General features: G+C 32.6%; 1 protein-coding gene across 1 annotated transcript in view; it reads right to left on the bottom strand.

Moving 5' to 3' along the window:
- Nucleotides 1–16008, bottom strand: part of LOC106108661 (calcium-binding protein E63-1) — a gene marked incomplete at its 5' end in the record, with an annotated part of 17856 nt that extends 1848 nt beyond the window's left edge. Inside the window, 4 exon segments of the mRNA XM_013289918.1 lie at nucleotides 1–111; nucleotides 4084–4227; nucleotides 10125–10212; nucleotides 15976–16008. Coding sequence (XP_013145372.1) covers nucleotides 1–111; nucleotides 4084–4227; nucleotides 10125–10212; nucleotides 15976–16008 — 376 coding nt within the window.
- Nucleotides 16009–20654: the final 4646 nt, after the last annotated feature.

The raw sequence follows: 20654 nt of genomic DNA, 5'->3' as shown, positions 1-20654 counted from the left end.
TGGTGATCTCCTCCTCGGAGTCGCCGCCGCTGACGGTCACGTCGACGCCTTGCAGCGCCTGGATCTTCGTCACCCACTGCATGAACTCGTTCTCGTCTATTAGACCGTTACCTGGAATACACGAAACATAACATTTAGTAACAAATTTAAAAGGGGTCATCCCACGCTCTCAGGTCACTCCAGTTTTGAGGATGCTGATCCCTAAATGAGTCTTTCTTTTATAGCTCTTTAACTATCATGTGAATAGTCTAGTCAAATCTGAATATGTCAGGCTTGTCTTTCTGATGAATGAAGTATAAAAAACGAAAAAAAACTTTTTTGTTAGTTGAACTTTTTTTTGCAATTAGTTACCGGCGAAGCGTTTGTTAACTACGATTTTTAAAAAAAAGTTGTTTTGTTTATATTTATGTTTATTAATTTATGGTTTAGAGTTACATAGTAAAGCTAATTTATTCCTATGGAGTTGTTGGTGCTCCTTTAATTGGTACGTCGCTATCAGGGCGCTACGACCTTTGCCATATACCGCCGGCCCTACCCTTTGTGGAGGTAACTTTCGAACAATCAAAGGGGGTGATGTCATTGAATCTTAATTAACATAGAAGTAAAATATCATTACATGACGTCACAGTGAAATCATCTTTAATGACTTTAGAATGCAAGTCGACGAAAACTATTAACGTTAAATATTTATTTATCTTTCTAATTATTCAAGCTATTAGTAAACTCCCATTTAACTGTACGAACGCAACATTAAATATAAATATTTACTCAATTAGTTTTCACGTTAAATTCATATCAAGAAAAAATATTCGGTCCCCATTTTAATTTGTCGTAGAGAGCTACGCCGTAGACGTCACGTAGACAGACAAATACGTAGAGGTTTAAGATATCTCAATAACTAGTTAATGAAATATTGTTAAATTAACTTACTGTAAAAGCTTTCGTTAGTTATGCGTTTAATGTGTATTTGTCATAAAGGTAAAGTCAGAGACATTAAGTAACGACTCTGAGTAAGGCAGTTAATTCTAGATTAAGGCTTTACACGTGTTCACAAATCAATTTGCGGCGTAACTTAACTCTAAAGGCTATCGAGCGTACACGCGAATAAGTGATTATCTATACTTAGAAGTGTTAGGCTCCTAACTTTGAAAGTTGCTTATCGAATGCGTATTTTTACATTAACCTTATACATTTAAGTGGGTCACGACCCTTTAAGTTTGTTTATGTTGAACTACGATTAAGATTGCATTTATATTCTTAAACAGGTTTTTGTTACTCAAGTTATAACACTTTCATGTAAGTTTTGGAAGAACAACAATGTATTTTAATTTTGAAAGTATTTTTATTTAGACCTCTGTCATCTCCCCTTAAACTACTCCCATAGGGTCCGCGCGTCGGGTTTTGCTCCTCCAAATAACTCTCTCATCCGCCATCTCAGTCATCACTCCCTTCTTGATCATGTCACCTTTTACAGAATCCATCCATCTCTTTTTAGGTGTACCTCTACCCGTGTACCTCCACACTCATAACTAACATATTTGGGTCTCTGTATCAGTTAAATTATCAAAAAGATATCTATACTATTTTTTTAAATAGGAAAGATTTGTATTACTCTATTTTTACATTTTTGTATGTACTAAAATAACTCAAAAACTACTGGATCGATTTTAAAAATTCTTTCACCGTTAGAAAGGTATTTTATCTGTGAGTAACATAGGCTGTTTTTTATTATTTTTATACTTTCACGCGGGCATAGTCGCGAGCAACAGCTAGTCTGTAATAATTTTTACGAATACGTAATCCAGTCTATGACTAACGGATCGCTCGTGTAAGAATTTCGTAATACGCCCAAAATTATATTTCAAATTTATGCAGACTTTTATGCTTCTGACGCCCTTTCATCTAAGCTCGAAATAACTGACATAAAGGTTTATTATAGTTAAAAAAGCAATAATTCTATCTTGCGGATAGATTTGTGACGAATAACTTATGAATCATGTTGGCAGTTTGTATGTTTTCTTTCTCTACACCTAAGATTAAAACCAATCAAACCGCGCTTTACAAGAAAAATAGTTGCAATCGATGTATAAATAACGAGTAAATTGATAATTGACCTCTATACGAAGTTTGTTAACCGTGTCGGTATCATGTTTGATATTCGTATATTTGTACAATCAGCGTCATGTGTTGATCGAGGGTAAGGGCAACCTTGGTAAGGCGCGAGGTCGCCGGAAGCACGCCCGCACCCCATTACACCCCGATACCCCGATACACCCCTAACAACCCCTTCACAATCTGTACGATAGTATGGTAATTTAATTGTTTCCGCTGAGCTTTGTTAACAATCACACGCGACATTTTCCGTTCAACAACAATATTTATGTATATTTAAGACATAAGGTGTGCAATTTACTATTCAACCATTATTTTGCGAATTTAGGTAAAATAATATTATAAGCGTATATTTTGTATTATTTATACGTAACTGTTCCACTATAGTTGACCATGGCCTATTCACCCCTAGGTTCCCTTATTTAGAGTCAGATGTAGAGCATATTTTGGATAGTTATGCGGATAAATTGAAAAAAAAAAATGGAGCATTCCATTTTTTTTCAACAAAATCTGGCACGAAGCGGCTAATAAACAAAAGTAATTTTGGCTTACAAAGAGACAGTTTTGGTGCAGCGTTAACTGGAAACAAATATTTCGACGGAGAAACTGTGCCATGAGACTGATTTGACTCAATATGAATAAAACTCGAGTACGTTTTTGGCAGAATATCAAATCAAAACGCAGCTGCGACGCTCTCTTAGCGGACTGGATAGCAAGGACGTGTATTTTGGTTACTAATCTTATTTCTGCTTTGTCGTTTTCTTGACTCTGTTCTAAATATATTTGCATCTGTGTTTTGATCGATAATGATAATTACGAGCTGCACTCAATACATTGTTGCGTTTATAACGTAAATGTAAATTGCGTCGTAAAAGTACGAGAGAATTCGAACAAAGTGGGTTCTATAAGTTAGTCGTCTTGTTTTGTTGATGTTCTAACTTCTTGTTTTTGTTTAAAAGTAAAGATTTTAGGTTTGGGCAAACCGCCTAGGATACCTTTTAGATATCTGGAAACCGACAATATAATATTTGAAAATAGAATGACCATAATCAAAAGGTCATCGAACAGTAATAATAAAATCTCCTAGAGTCTAGGGCTTTTCTCTATCAAGAGTCAGATTGTCAGCTTATAGCATATGGTTTAACTGGGGATGGTTTATGGTATAATACTTTAAAAGAGATTAGATTAAATGTAAACAAGGCTACGATATCGCGGCATAAACGTACGATAAAAATGTTATAACACGCGATGATGATACTCGCAATTTGTATTCAAAATAGCGCGTTAAATTAAGGGAGTTATAAAAATTATATAGCAAACTTCGATGTTGGCGTTAAAATAGCTCTCAGTTTAAAATATTCGTGAGGGTAATGATAATTTTATGTATAATATTACTATGCCAAGTTTTCTTATCTAAAGTTTTTCAGCTGGATATAACTTAATGAGTGCGGTAATGACACTTAAAGTTGTTTGTTATGTTAATAGGTTGGAATATAAATTGATCATAAAATATACGTTTCACTTAAATAGTAGTTTTTAAGTGAAAGTTTTATTATCATTGTTGAAAGTAACCAGACAGAATGAGATCTACGTTTTTATGCTAACGTATTTATCAAACATAACGAATTTTTTACGATTTGATACGAATGCACATTTTGTTTTACCATAACACTTTGTTTATAGCGATTTAGTATTCAGTTATTGCAATCTTGACTAAATGAAGAGAAAAGTTAAACATTTGCAACAGCTGCCGACCGTCTAGATCTGTAGACTGATTGAAGCAGTTTACGTATATTGCCCTATAATGAACATTATGTGTAGTATTAAATTGTTTAAACTATCGTGAGACATTACTTCAAGCAAAAATTAATTAAGAACGGCTCAAAACACGCTTTTATTCTCCGGTGACGGCACCGACTAGTTTCGGATGTTATTTCGGATATTTCGGAATTATGTGTAGTATGTTCTCACCGGTCTTGCTGGCGTCCTTGATGAGGTCCGAGATGAGATCGTCGCTGACTTGTATGCCGAGGTTGCGCAGCATGAACTGCAGCTCTGCCGCCGTCACGTGCCCGTCACTGTCGCGGTCCAGTAGACCGAACGCCGTGCGGAGATCTACAATAACAACATTAAAATATAATAGTTAACATAATACAAATAATAGCTCTATAGTTAACTCTACAAGAATAATTATCATCTCCCCATCTTTATCCTATTACCGTAGGTTCAGCACTAGGTATTCATCCTCTAGGTTAATCTATCTCAGTCGTCATACCCTTGATCACGTCATTTTATACACAATTCTCTATCTACACTTATGTCTAATGGTATAGGCTTCCACATTTATAATTAGGATTAACTCTATGCTGTATTATGTCAGATAAATATGAGATTTTTTCTAAGGGTAGTTTCCTCAAGTGAAACATCTGCACATATACTATACACACAAACAAGGAAGCCAAGTAGCCTATAAGAAAAATGCGTAACAGATAAGTATCTCAATCGTCAAAATTGGTAAAGAGATCGAGCTATTATAAACAATAGAAATCACGAAACTTACAGAAGTCATTACCCTTTGGAGCAGCCATAACAAATTGTGCACTTAATTAAATTTACATTTTCAATTAAATCGTACCGTCAGCAAGTCGGGCTGAATTTGCGCGATCAACAATAGTCGGGGTGACATCTCAGCGCCTTATAATGACGACAATATTGACAAAAGATTAACAGAATGTTACGTGCATACCTTCCTTATCGCGGCTCTAAATTTCCAGATATTTATCTGTAAACATGTGTGTTGATGAGCGATTGTTATCAACGTCTATTGTGGCTCTAACTTGTGCGCGACGGAACGCCTTCCATACACGTTCAGTTTTAAAAAACAGTTTAACTTTACAAATAAAACTTTGCGGGTATAAACAAAATTTGTTCTGTCAGTTAAACTGTATAATTAATTGCCTCACTTGCACATACAGGTGTTTTTAAGTTTTTCAAGCTAGCGCTTATTCCTTCACCTGAGAGGGGTCCATGAAAATGACCCCTCTCAGGTGCAAAATTGAATATAATTTAGATTAATAATTTATAGAAAAAAAAAGTATTTAGGACATTTTTGATTATTTATTGAAATAGGTTTAACATTACATGACCGAATTATTTTTTCTAATCTATTATATCTGTATGTAATATATAAATAACAATAATTAGACATGTACCATTAAATTTTTTGTAAACTTTTGTAAACTATGGCATGGAATAAAAGGCTTTTTATTTTATTAAGATAGCGCTTGTCCACGATCTCACCTACTGAATAGTGAAGATGTGGTCAAAAGATGGTACGCGCTACTCTAAAGTAGCCATTCACTTTTTTCTTGAAGGCTAACCTAACCATACGTTTCCACTGTTCAGAAACCAGTCCAGTTAAAACAAAATGTGTGTAGCGGGCTTAAGCTAGGAGACGCGTCCTACATATACTTTGACGTTATCCGCACTTCTGTTTTACAACTTTATAAACAGTACTTATGCATAAGTAATATTCAAGAACTTCTTTGTGTGACCAACGTATAATTAAACTAACAGTTGGTTTTCACTGCCTAAATAGAATTGGTAATATTGAGCTTTCTATTTTGGCAGGGGTATTTTTTTTATTGTTGCAATAACTGCATCTGCAACTGTAGATACTTAGTTAATAATAAAAATTTAAACTAAATCAATTACGCTGTTACATTTTGAATTATGGCTACTTGTGTTCAATTACCACATAACAAGTTTAACTTTGAAAGTAGCCAATAATTGACGCATATGAAGGCATATACGCATATATTATTTATTAAGAATATTAAAAAAAATTAGTACCTAAGTAAAATTTTAAATACAATTTCAGTCCATTGTCTATACAAGTTTAGATAAATTCTAGTCCATCGTCACCTCAAATACAGTAAGGACCGTTAAAAAGATTTAGTTCGATATATCTCGCTGTAAATGCTGCATTCATTTCTAAGAAACAAAAGTAAAAGAGCGCGCAGCGAATGTAGCTTCCAAATAAAACATGAATTAGTGATTTATAGAATTCGTTTTGGACTCGTTGCCAGAGCTTCGGAACGAAATTGTATTTTTTTCTTATAATAAAATGTGTTTTCCAAAAAAGCGCATACAAACTTCAACACTGTTTTTAATTTTCTTAATAAATTTCACATATGATAGTATTTTGTTTCAAAATATTTTTAAAATACAAGTACTAAGTTATTAGTCTTTAAAGAGAGTCGTTTTTTTTTAAATATCAGTAGATTTTTGTTAAATTCATAATATTACTTTTACTAACTAAGCTCTAGGATTGTGCTAGAATATACGACAATAGTCGAAAGAGGCGAAACACTGGACCACGTGAATCGGAACTCCGTACCCCTAACCATTAGGCTATTGGCCCCTTAAGATTGTAGGTTGTATATACTTATGTATTCCTTTATTTGATCCCGAAGGTTCTGATTTTTTTCTGCAGAGAGTAAAATCGGGCTTAAATGAATTACTTGTAACAGTGCAAATCACCGCTTACAATCCTCAAACACATACGTAAATGTGATTCTTAAACTATTTCTTTTTCTCAATAATTTTTACACAAAATACAAGAATACGTAGAGGATAACTGCGTAGCAACATTCTACGGAATCGTAGTAATGTCATAGATCTAATGACAATAATACGAGTATAACATTTCAACAATACGTCTGTTTCACAACATTCTTTGGCTCAGCATTAAACGGTGTTAATGACCTGGTATTATCGGCATTTTAAATTTATTTTTAGAAAGTCTACTTTGTATGCCAGCGTTGACTGATATAAATAAAATATTATAAACATAATTTGACATGTTAAATTATAACATTGAAAGAAATTTAGCATCCACGGTTATATTAGTTTAACAAAAAATTAAGAAGAGAAGTCTAGATATTTTTTAGATATTAGTAAACGATGAAATTAAAAAACAAACCTTTGTTGGTAACAAAATATTAATTAAAATATGACGATAAATTATCTTTGTGAAAACCTTTTAACACGACAAGCTAATAAAACAAGAAAGTGAAGAAAACAAAGACTTATAATTAGGAGTTTATACCTTCCTTTGAGTAAACAAATTTCAGTAATTTTTCTAACCTTATTAAATCCGGCTTGCTCTAAAGAAAAATGTTACAACAAAACGGTTCATATTAATTGTTAAACTATTTTTGATTTTTTTTACTTCTAAAAACGCTTTACCATTATTCATCACCAGCTCACTATACGTCCCCACCGAAGTGCTGGTAGTCTACCCTAAATTAGGGTGACTAGGTCTTAGTCAACTACGCTGTCCCAATGCGGGTTGGTTAATTCCCACTTATCTTTGAATTTCTTCGCAGATACGTGCAGGTTACAAGTAAGTGCTTTAACCACTGGGCTACCGACGCTCTTACCTTTACCATTACCGCTATTATGCTTTACCATTATTATATGATAACAATGCAGTACTTTAGTCCAAATCTATTCAAATGAGGTTTTTAATTGCTTTAGTTTAGTCATAAGTCAATCAACTTATCAATAACCTTTACAAACAAGTAAAAATGTCAACTCACTTTCCTATCTTAGAAACACTATTATTAGCGTGTATTTTTTTTTCTCACCTCGCGCCAAATTGTAATCAATAAGATCTTATCTCATCCTTGAAGAGGTTGTAACTGAGTAATGGCACCAAACAACGATACCGTGATATTTGTTCACAAACATAGCTGATAATTTTACGAGATCTTTTGATGAAACTTAAAAGAAAAAAAAGCAAACAGAAACCGCTGGCTACTTCCGGACGCTGCACAGGTCAGTCTTATAAATAAATACAACAAAATAATTAAATGGAAACAACAGCCAATTTTAAATCTTTTACCTTTTTGGTTTTTTTTACTCTTTATTTATCTTACCAATCCATTCCCACATCAGTCAAGTTCAAGGTAATAGAGAATTTTTTTCGAATTTCTAAACAAGATGTAATCAAATATTCTAACGTCTTGTGATCAAATCACTTTTGGAATATTGCCACAAGCTATTAGCATATTGATGAGCTTTTAATTCTACTTTAAATGTTTTCATAATGACTTTACACAAATTTATTAAACATTTCTCAAGCCATTTCATTATCGATATTTATTCAAATTCCTCTACTAAGATACGCATTTAAAAATGAAATCATGAATGGATCATTAAAATAATAATTAAATAAACAACTAACCTCAAAATCTTACATTTGTTTTGTGTTGAGCAGTGTGTGCAATACGTAATAAATTTTATGTATCCTAATATTATAAAGAGTAAAGATTTTTTTGTATGCATTGAAATAGCAAGTGGTTAGGTTAGGTTAATAATAGCAATTGGTTATGGATTGGCCATACGCTTCGCCGGGATCCCAACCACATTCCCAGGGAGGCCCTGGCGGCGTTCAGTGGCGGCCGACTTGAAGGCAATCGGGCTGTCATGGTCCGAGATACAACGCAGAGCCCAAGACAGAGCGTACTGAGGCCGCCCTCTGCCCCACTTTGGGGACATAGGAATAGAAGAGAGATTGAAATAACTCAAAAACTAAGCAGATTTCAAAAATTCTTTCACCATTATAAAGCTACGTTATCAGTGAGTCATAAGCTGTTTTTTTTTATTTAATTTCACGCGGGCGAAGTCGCGAGCCAGTAATCAATATTACATACAATGATATGGAGATATTAATGACCTATGTATTCCTGCGGCTTACTGCTACATTACTTTTTTTATTTCTAATTAAAATGACTATCCGATACATAAGTCAATTAATGAAAGTCGATATCATAATGGGCGTCCTTGACATAGCACGTAGGGTGTGGTACTAAATTTCTCGTAACAATAACGTTTTGTAAGGACATGAATTAGTCCCAACTACAATAAACAGGAAGGTATGTGAAACGTAAATAACAAAACTAACGAAATAATTTACATAAATTTTATTAATATATCTAGCTGTTGCCCGCGACTTAATCCACGCTATGTTAAGATAGAAAAGTAGCTTATAAATTATTTTTTAAATGCCATTTTCGTTATCAGCAACGAAAATACATCATCTACCCTAGATCTGATTTTTTTTGTGTTACAGACACTCCAATTTTATTATATTTATAGATATAAGAGAATTAAACAAAGATTCTAACCAAATAGCTTCTTTCCATTCGACTTATTTTCAATGCAATCATATTTACAGAATTTGACGAGACAAAAATTCAGACGAAAATGAATGAAGTGTTATATGGCATGTTAAATATAGAATCTTCGTTTTAAAAGCTAGAAACACTTCATAGTAATTTAAAACAGAACTTAAATAACAGGAAACGTATGTCGCAGTAATGGACCATTACAAATACTTCAAAATCAAAATAAAACAACATAAAATTGATACGCGTGTGCAAAATGCTATTACGAAAGTAGGAACTATGTGATTTGGTGCCAAAAGTATTAATTAATTTATCTTATATTTCTCTTCATACAAGTGTAGCTATTAATAAATAGGAAGAATAGTGAAACGTAACACGAATTTTCAATGCATGATTGGACTTTTTCGAACAGGGAAATACCGCAATCACGAAATACCGGCAACAAATATTGGCAAGAATGTTATTCAAAGGTGTTTGTAAATCTTCGAGTTTCAAAGGTTTGAATCTATAGCTGAGGTTAGAAAAGATCAAATTATGTTTTATAGTAAACGTTGCATAATTTTCAGTAACAAAGAAAAGTCAATTTAAATACCTAATTTAATCAGAGTGACTGTACAATTTTACTCTGAATAGAGAAAGAATAGAATGAAATCGACCAATTAAATAGATTGGAAATAATATTAACAAAATAACATATCCCTATTATTTGAAATATTACTATAATAAAGTATTCTATCCGGCATTTAATTTGGAATGTCTAAAGCAAAAATACTGGTCTATCCGACGCAAATGTATAATAATTCTCTAAAAAACACTTACTGTTAAGCATTGCATCACTGGGTACAGGGACTGTCGGCCGCTCGTCCACCGGCGGCTGCTTCTTTTTATTCTTTTTCTCATCTTCTTGCTGCAAACACAAATCATTGTCACAACCAGACATACACAGCACTTTGTAGCACAAAATATCTTATTACAAAACGCACACTCTTTTGTTTAATATAGACTGCCAGTGTTAATAGTCGCTGCTTTTATTATCATTTTATCGATGATATCAATCTTGTCAAGCGGCTTATCAACCTTTTGTCTGATCAATATACCGTACTATTCAATAACAAGGTTTGTTGATAATTTTTTAAATACAAACATATTATAAAACAAAGAATAATTTAGATATTTTTAAGAACTTGATTTAACACATATATCAAGGAATAAAGACTGAAAATTATTACTTTAAAATAGTGATAAATTAGATAAGGATAGGATACGGTTATCTTAAAATAAAAGTCACTGGATACCTGGTCAGTAACTCTCACAGTAAAATAACAAAATTCAACTCAATACATAAACTGCATAAGCTTAATGTTATAACCATAACACGATATTTATAACCGCAGACACAAGCGTGCTAAAATTAACCTCCTTAATTTAGATCACATTAATTAAAACATGTTATAATGTATATAATATGACGACTTTAATAGTTTATTAGTTTTAATTCAAATGGATCGTATACCAGTAATAACGTGGTATTTTGAAATGTACATCGGCTGCCAAGATGTGAACATGTGAAGGACAATGAGTGAGTGCTGTCGTGTAACGCATACTTCCTCCATCCATCGAGAGAAACACTTATGCTAGTTTCACACGAAGGTAGTACAGCGATAGAACAGCAGCTCAAACTTAATCACTGTATTTTACTATTGTACTGACGCAGAGGTTAAACATTTTGACATTGAATTCACGGATGCTGGTTTAATCTCCTCTACGTACTACTGATACTACGTAATGTGTTTTTCGAATTTGATATGCACATTTATCCGACATTCTAGAGGAAAGAAAAAGTGGTGATGCAATCTACACATATCTGCAAGTAGATAAGACGTATATATTTAATGCCTAGCTATTCTGCCTTCGTGTGAAACTAGCATTACTAATCAGATCAATTGAGGATACACCGGATGGTGCTTACAAATAGTCTCAGCAGCGTTTGGCAACAAATCAACACGAATCATCGCCAATACACCTCCGCGCTTTGTGGAAAAAATGACATATCTATCGGTAAATAAACATTCTATGATGGATCGCTACATTCAAAGGAATTGAATAATTACGCTCGTGCTGCCATCTTCAAAGAACGCTTTAAATCATTCAATGTTAAACAGGCAAAGTATATGAGAATTCCTTGAAGACGTTATTCATACTTTTTCTAAAATGTAACAACAAACAATTGGAAAATTTAAATTCACACATGTTTAAATCCCACCCACGAAACTATAAATGAATGGGAAAATCAAAGCTTACGACTTTCAATTAAAATTTAACATCTACTAATTACGGACAACACTCTGAGAGTAGCGAAAACATTTCTGCAACATTTTGCACTTTAAAAATCATTATGAAAGCGCCTCAGTTGTGCGTATAAATCTCATTCTACAATTTAGTTTGAAAACCAAATATGGAAAACGTTATCTCGATTATATCACTTTATTTTTCAAATACTTTTAGTCAAAACTTGATAAGATATCCTAATAGCAAAGAATAATAGAGGTTTTTCAAATTTTGACAAATATTAAACCAAGGCAAGGTATTCTTTTAGTCATGAAGATATCTTGTGGCGGCGTTAATTCACAACATTGGCATCGCCCCAACTGAAGACCACCTGCAGTGTAAGAATTACCTATTCCCACAGGATTTTTTTCCGCCCAATTGACTGGAAAAGTTTCCGTTTATACATTATGCAGCTTTATAAGTCAGCTTTTTCGTGACGGTGGCAAAGATATACGAGTATATAGAAATACGTACTACTGTGATCCCTTACATCAAAAAACAATATGTATCTTGGTATTGAAAAAAGCAAAGGTTCTTCAGCGATTCTTTTTTTTAGAAAATCATTCTGTTTGTCTACATTTAAAAAAAAGTAGAATTCTATACCCCTCGTATTTGACAAGCTTCATCTTGCATTGATAGAGATCAAAAATTGATAAGATTATATCGGCTTTGGTTAGCGGCAAAGAACAGATTGGCATGTATCCAGCATTTAGACACCATTTGAATTTAAAAGAAAACGTGAGTGCACGAATCAAAAGTTGAAACAGATCTCGCCTCATATAACCTAATTGGAAGTGACAGACGTTGCAGTTGATGTTAACCGAATTTATTTCAAGGGTTTTAGTAAGATTGGTTAGTTATTGCCGATTATTTATTTATAGAGATAAAAATGTTTAGAAACTAGGCATTCTCTACGTAAAATTTAAGTAATTGCTGTACAAATTGTTCAGTACAGTCGTAAAAGACACTCACTTGAGTTACACATTTATCGCTTATGGTAAAACTTCAAGCTGTATTTATCACAGTGGAAAAAGTAAATTAAGTAATATACGGTTCGCTTATTATGTGATATTTTAAATTGTATAAAATTGTTTAAAAAAATGTCTAACTTTTATACATTTGCGAAATACGTCTTGTGATTCATTTATTCAAAATAGCTGTTATACTTTGTGGAAAGTTACAAAAGCGCTGATGTTTCTCATTTTCTCTTTGTAAATACTGTCTAGCTCGAACATTATACAGAGCTTATATCGTACCAATTTCATGACATAGCAACAAGCAATAGAATAAACGCTTTTAAAATTGTTTATGTCAGTCAATTTAAAAATAATTAGTATCATGCGAGGTAGCGTTTAAACCAACAAACTCCTGAAATATTCTTAGATAGGTGACTTTTTGGTTAAGGGTCTTTGTAAGTCTAAAGCATAATAAATCTTAGGTGAATTTTTAACATTAGTGAAAATGACATTCTTATTAGAGTCCACCTAAATTATTAAATTTAGAATACGACCATTTTTACTACAACATTCTAATGAATGTTTAGTAAAAATGGTCGTATTCTCACAAAAAAACATAAGTTTGGTTAAATTCCACAACATTAATTTGTATGAGGTTATAACTATTGCTATTTTTAATTTTAAGGTGTCTTAGATTCCTCTAACAGATAATATTTCATACATTTTTTTGACACTGTAAACAGATAAAAATTCAAACTTTATTAATTTTTAACTGATGTCTGAGGTAAAATCATATTTCTTCCACCGGTCGTAAACGTAACAGAAATGCTGCTTATTTTTACGTAAATTTCATGAATTTTATTGCTCATTCATTGCTATAAACGACATTGTTCATTTATTGGCGACTGAAAACTTATAAAACGCTTGTAAAAATCTGTTGAAAAATGCTATTACATTTTCATTTGACTTAAAACGTGTAAAATAAAATTTATGAATACGTTAACCGAATCTGTTTGGTATCAGATTTCACATAAATATACAATTATCTTGTTTAAAATGTATTTGTAGTAAATTAACTATACTAAAATGTATTGTAGAAAGATTAAAATTAAGACTAGTTTAAGCACACTGCAAAATACGCAGATTCACCTCACAGCGGAATAACACATACACACACCACACAAATGGACGACATTCCGTATCAAATAGCGGAATGTCTTCCAAAAAAAAGGATCAGCGATACACTCCAAACGTTTAGATCAAATAAAGATTTTAAAAAATGTGTTGTAGGACTACTGTAGCCGTAGTAAAAATAAACAACACTTGTCGAAACTTATTGGTGGTCTTTTTTCTAATATTTTTTTAAATAGCAATATTAACATAAAATTTTCCATCATTCTTCAAATAAACAACACGCTTGGCTTCATTCTACAGTAACTTACTATTGGAAAGTTCTTTCTTGTCATTTACTATAGTCTGAATTTAACGTGGGAAGCCATACATGAACTTTCGAGGTCGAGTTGAGACAATGCAGGAAGGCCGCAACATGCCGAAAGGTTAAAGGCTACGTATAGATAAACTAGATGTTCCCGTGCGGCTTCGTCCGCATAAAATTATAAAAAGCTTTATTTTATTGTTGCATTTGTCAAATTATCAATTGCAAATGTCAAAATGACATGGCATGATGACAAACTATGGCAATCTTGATTTTCCTTAATGTTGGCAACAACTTATGGTCTCTTTGCCACATTAGAGTTTTTATCCAAAATATTTACCCCTAATTTTAACAGCGTGTAAATATATAGCCTAAAGCGTGACGTAAGTGTAGGGCTTTTTATTAAAAAAAAAGTTATTCAAAAATATGTTGTGATCGCTGACATCTTAGGCAACAAAGAAGTGTGTATTTACGCTTCATTATAATAGTATAGAAGTATAGATAAATGTATGTCTTGATATATTCCTCTTATATTAACTATTGCTCGCGAGATATTCCTCTCTTATATATTTCTCTAATTTTGACAAAAACCTGTTGCGCCGACCTTACGGGAGTAGGATAAGGAGATGATGATGATGATGAATTTTATCTTACAAATAGAAATACTATTTTAATTTAGTGTATTCATGTATGGAAGTCGTCAGTGGAAGCCGAAGTTAGAGAGACAAGTATCCTATATTATTATGTAATAAATCTATAAAATGACATCAAAACTCTCTAAGTACAAATAAGTGCCATTATAAATACTTATGAAACACTTATGCAATCAATTCTCATTGACTGGAGTTTTTATGAAGTCATACCACTTAGTATGAGTAAGTATTTACGCGGAAAGAATCAACTTCAAAGGAGAAAACTTATCTATAGTACTGACTGCATGTCACGTACAGTCGCGGAAATTCGCAGTATTTCATTTAAGAAAAAAATCCCTTGTTTCTCACAAAAAGACAAACGCCTCTTCTTTCGAATAACCAATTAGATAGCAGTGAATGACAAACTACGGGATAATAATAATAAGAAATTAGACGTGTATCACTAATCGACATTTTTTCTTACAGACATATTTAAAAGCTGTATCGTATTAGTTTTTGCTTCGCGGCGTCGTTTCAAAATGTTCAAACGATTATAGCTTTTATGGTGGAACACTACCAATTTCCTTGACTGTACTTTGTCGCAAATTCATCACTACGCCTTTTGCTCTACTATTCACAAAAAAAAATCAATTAACTATGCGATTTTTGTTTGAAACTATATCAACAATAACTTTAAGTCTAAACAATTGCAAATTTACAAAATAATGTTAATTTGAAAATTGTAATTGTTAATTTATTTATGACAGTATACAACACTGCATAACTTAAATTAAGTTATCTACATTCTAGAACTTTAAGTTATACAAACTATGTTACAACACATAAGCGAACCTTTCAGTGACCACAAGAGTGATATGTTTCAAAACATATGCGAATTCTCACATACTTTACACGCTTCTGTGACAATGTGCTTTAAAGCATTCCAAACATTGCCACCGCAAATTCTTCTACGAAAACAAGAGACCTATTAAATAATTTTTAAAATCTTCTTAACATATATTAGACCTAAAGACAATAGAAATATAAAGGCACTATAATATTATACCGGAATACATACTAATGACATAACAATCGTACTCATGTCAGTATAACTTAATGGGTTCAGTAACCCTACATCGCATCTACCCGGCTTAGCAATTAGGAAAATATTTTAACAGCTTACTGGTACATTTACTGTAAAATATCTGCTCATTGCTATCAAATGGTCTTCGTTTCTCAATGTCTATAAAGAATATAATAACCCTAAAACTAAACTTCTACGATTTGAAAGGTTTCTATTGAAATATTTTAAATCTTACCTTCCTTCTAGTTCTTGATGTGGTGGCCATACCCTGAAAACATAAGATCTCGTTAATAATTTAATAAATATATTACGAAGTGTTAGTCTCTGAAGTTGTAATTCGAGTATTTTATTCTAGCTGTCTCACCTGTTCAATCTAGCTATATCTAAAAACCATATTGTCAAAATATATAGGCATTGATTCTAAAATTTACATTAAAAAGTAAAAAAAACGGTTTTGTGTGCTAGAACTCTGCTGTGTAAATTTCATTTTTCTTTTTCTTTTTATAATTGTCACAGATATACATTCATTCTTATAAATGACAGAGTAAGCTTGCGTAATGGCAGGATTTGAAGTATTCAATGACGTGAACTGAAAACTGTGCTTTTAACCATCAGACTATTGACGCTTCAAATTGTTTTCTTTTCGTAAAATTGGTCCTAAGTAACGCAAAGGTTTATGATAAAACGTTCATTGAATATTATTATTTTGCCTAACAGTATGATACGACTATAAACTTATGATTTACGGGTCATTTGCCAGAAAATCAAGGATCTTTATTATGCCAAATATTTGAACTAGCGTTAATAGTCAGAGGACATAATAATATAAATCGATATAAATAACAGTACATAGTGAAGCGAATTATCTTAACTATTAACAAGCGGATCAACACGACAGTATTTAAGGGCGACACTTTACAACTAAATCGTTTGTCTCAATCGCATGTTGGCAATCATTGGACGAATGATTTCGCCACGCAGATTATCGTGTCAACGGTACGTTCTTTAGACTGAGCTAAACATAGAACGTAACACCCCTAAATGAGTGCTGCCAAAGCCCTATTTGTTAATCTACATGTGATTAGAACTAATGAAGGGCCGAATTACACAATTGTTAGTGTTGACTGCATATTTTACTAAATTGCTGCAAATCCTTATGGTATTTTATTGTTCCATGTAATGGACGATTTTCGACACAAGTTTATTGTTGATCCAAGCATTTTTTTGACTTTTTTTCAATCAAAATAAAAATATTGATAATTGTTAATCAACATACGTATTTTATAAGAAATGACTCTAAAATCGAAGATATTATAAGTAATCTGATTAAATCAGCATTTGATGGCGAGGTCTTATAAACATGTGTAGCCGAAAATTTTTCCTAACATTAAAATACTTTGAATGTCATGGCCAAGTTTTTGCACCAGTACGTCGATGACATAAACTACGTGAAAATCTATAACACCTACACACCTTTAGGCGGGAAAACTTATAAAATATACTCGGACATGAGTAGCTGTCATCGAATAATTAAATTGTATAGTAACCTCGCGTTAAAACATACAGTGAGAAGATACTAAAATATCAAGCTCATCAGATGCAAAATTTATACGATATTCAGAAAGCAAAACAAGATGATATTTATTGCAGTTGAAAATCCTTCAAAAGTATTTAGTAGGTCACTAAGAATTGATAGTTTTACTCTTTGTAGGCAACTCCCTAATACTTCGGAGAAATATTTTACACGTTTCCTCTGAGAATCTTTTGGAGAACGGCCAATTAAAAAAAAATACGCGCTGAGAAGTTATGTGTAACAGCGGCGGTCATGCGACAAGACGTGCATTTAACTATCCGTCTAGTCTCACACTCCAACTGTTAAAACGGATGTTCATAAAAAACAGAAATATTTAGTTTTTCTTGTAGTGTTTCCGTGGGAACTCACAGAAATTGTTAAAAAGCTTACCCATAAAATTTACAACATTGAATTTTTTAGTCCCTGATCAACTTTTTAAATATGTATGTAACACACTGTGAATAATAAGCGAAAACGTAACGGAAGATATCCTACGTAACGTAACTTAATAGACTTAAATCCTTAACAGTATCATATAAAACTTCGCTTCGCTATTCATCCATAACGCTTTTGTCACTGTGTTATTGGCATTATCATTCTCATCTAGCTTATTAACCACGTAGACTAAATATGCGCCAAAAAATAGACAATAGACTAAATAAAAGCTTCGCAAATTGATTTCAAATTTGTACAAGGCCAAAATCACACGGTAAATCTCATTCTTCAATTCTTACTTTTCTTGCTAAGAATTAAGTATAAATAATGTAGAGGGACACTTTCAAAGCTAGCAAGGCCACAGTCGCAATTTTATTATTTTCTTCTTATTCCGACTAACAAAAGGGTGATTAATTAAATAAAATCTTAATAAACTGCGCGAATCCTTGTTTATTTTGAAAACCGTGAAGAGAACAAAGAAATAACATTTTGCTGGTTAAATCAGTATTTTTCTGTCGGGCGATCAATTGAATATTTTATCAAATACCAATTATAATTTCCTAGTACAGTTGTACCTAATATATCATAATTTCAAAAATACATCAGGTGACTTGGTTTGCTTTCTTTTATAAAACAAAAACTGTATGGATTGCATTGACGTGGGACTTGAAATTCAATAACCTTACGAACGGAGCTGACCTCTAAGCGTGTCGCATTAACCTGGTCATGATTGTCCGATCAGAATAACAGGAGCAGTGGCCGCGTTGCCTATCTTCTATTTATAACCTCAAAACCGTACCGCATGCTGCGTACTATCCAATTGCTATTTCCCGCTATACCGACTGATCCAAATTTACCCATCTTTCTTCTGAAACTACGGCAACATTTTGATTTATTTTTAATTTAAAGATGATACTAAAGTGAAAATTAATAAAGTAGATATTTCATTTGAAATAACACGACAGGATAAAAATATTAATTCAATGCATTATTTAAAAAGTAATCAAAGATAAAGATAGAAACTGCAGAAGCTATTTAAAACAAACTATAACGCAAATATAGCAGGGACGAAATGTAAATTTGATATATAACTCTGAAAGCGACTTTCCATAAAAAGGACATATTTGCAAAAGTACGTAGATTTGGAAACGTTACCCTTTTGTTGTTTTAAGATTTACATATAATATTGTACAAGTTAAACTAAAAAGTACCATTGATATAGAAAAATAGACGTGATTTATGTACATTGCTGTAATAATATCGCAGTTAAAATAAACTGCAGTCTGCGGTCTGAGTATTAAATTTAAAAGTGACCGTATAAAATCCGTCGTATTCCTTTATCACCGATAACTTTTAATATAAGGGCATTCCTATTCAAAGGAAAATATCTAGCTTAATGTATGGACGCTTTGTCGATGGAATTTTAATCTTCGATGTAAGGCCGCTTTTCCACTAAGCACGACCGTGCTTGAAGAAATTGTGCATATTTTATTCTTAAAAAATAAGAATGTACGTGTCAATGACCTCAAATATAGAAAATCTCTTGAAAAGTAGATTGTAACATAACTATTTTTTAACATGGAGATTATGATTGAAATTAAATATTGTTTAAAAAAATACGAGCCCGTAAAAAGATTCTGGTTAGCTTTTTTCATAATATGGCACGTTCATGTCTTGCACATTGCATATAATTTAAATTCACATGCGGCTAGCCGTTTAATAAAAGAGGGGTTTAAGGAAAGATAAGCGAGAATGTCGGGCTGGATCGATGCGGACCATGATGCGATGGCAGCGGCATCGGGAACCTTGCATCGCCGCCCTTGTCCCTGACAGACAATGTTGAATGAAACGCAGACAAACGACGCGATACTTTGCAACACTTTCGTACTAAAACTTTATTATTTAATCATATGCATTTTGATATTTACAGAACGTACAGACTGCCATATGCTTTTGCTGTACCAATATAATCCATACGTTGTAAGCAAAGAGAAAAACAATACTTAGGACCTATGTTTAGATCTTAAAATTTCGACTCCAATTATAATAAATGTACATACGCTAAAACAAACAATTTTCATTGACAACTTCTCACAAACTAATTATAAAAGGCTACACTCACGTGACCGAAATACCAGATGCCGATCAAATAACCGTGAATACAGCACTTTTTAATTAGTTTATATCACACGTAAGTTTTAATAGTTTAATAGCTGAATTTACGAAATACAAACAAAAACTTAACTACAATTTTTAAATTACCGATTACTTACAAGGACAATTAGAATCACAGAACACAACACGAGACAATGTGCACGTAGATGCACCGCGCGACGTAGAACGTTGCCAGACGAGAACAGACGCGTACTTCAGTGCTATCAGCTGTTGCCAATGCACGATACCACTAATCATCAAGTGTATGAGCCACTAACTAATGTTCTCACTCACACAAACGTGTAGAAACAATTTACAATAAACTGTCGTTTTCGAGCCTCTAAGTCATAAAACTTCATTTTATTACTATGGATAAAAAACAAAAGAAGATAAAGAATATCTCAAATTGAATTTTGTCGTCCCTGTAACTTTAACTGATAAAACTCTAACTGCATTTATCAGATCAAAGCAAAAGTCTTTCTTCTTAAAGTCTTTACTTTCAATAAGGAGAAATTATTTCCTGATTACTTCATCACTCTATAAAACCATTTTAGTTTACAAACACATAAAGTGTTGAGCTCACTTCACAGAATTTTAAATAAAAACAAACATTCTCTAGCCCGCGCACTTTCAAAGTTCAATCTACATTTTTCCGTAACGACGAGGCGATGTAAAGAATAATTGATAGAATAATCTTTGAAGAAAACTATAGAGTTTTTGTTATTGCACTTTTTAGTTAAAAGATTATACAA

The sequence above is a fragment of the Papilio polytes genome, unplaced genomic scaffold (genome assembly GCF_000836215.1).
Source record: "Papilio polytes unplaced genomic scaffold, Ppol_1.0 DF821511.1, whole genome shotgun sequence".
NCBI classification, from domain to species: Eukaryota; Metazoa; Arthropoda; class Insecta; order Lepidoptera; family Papilionidae; genus Papilio; species Papilio polytes.
This window is presented reverse-complemented; position numbering and strand designations above follow the sequence as displayed.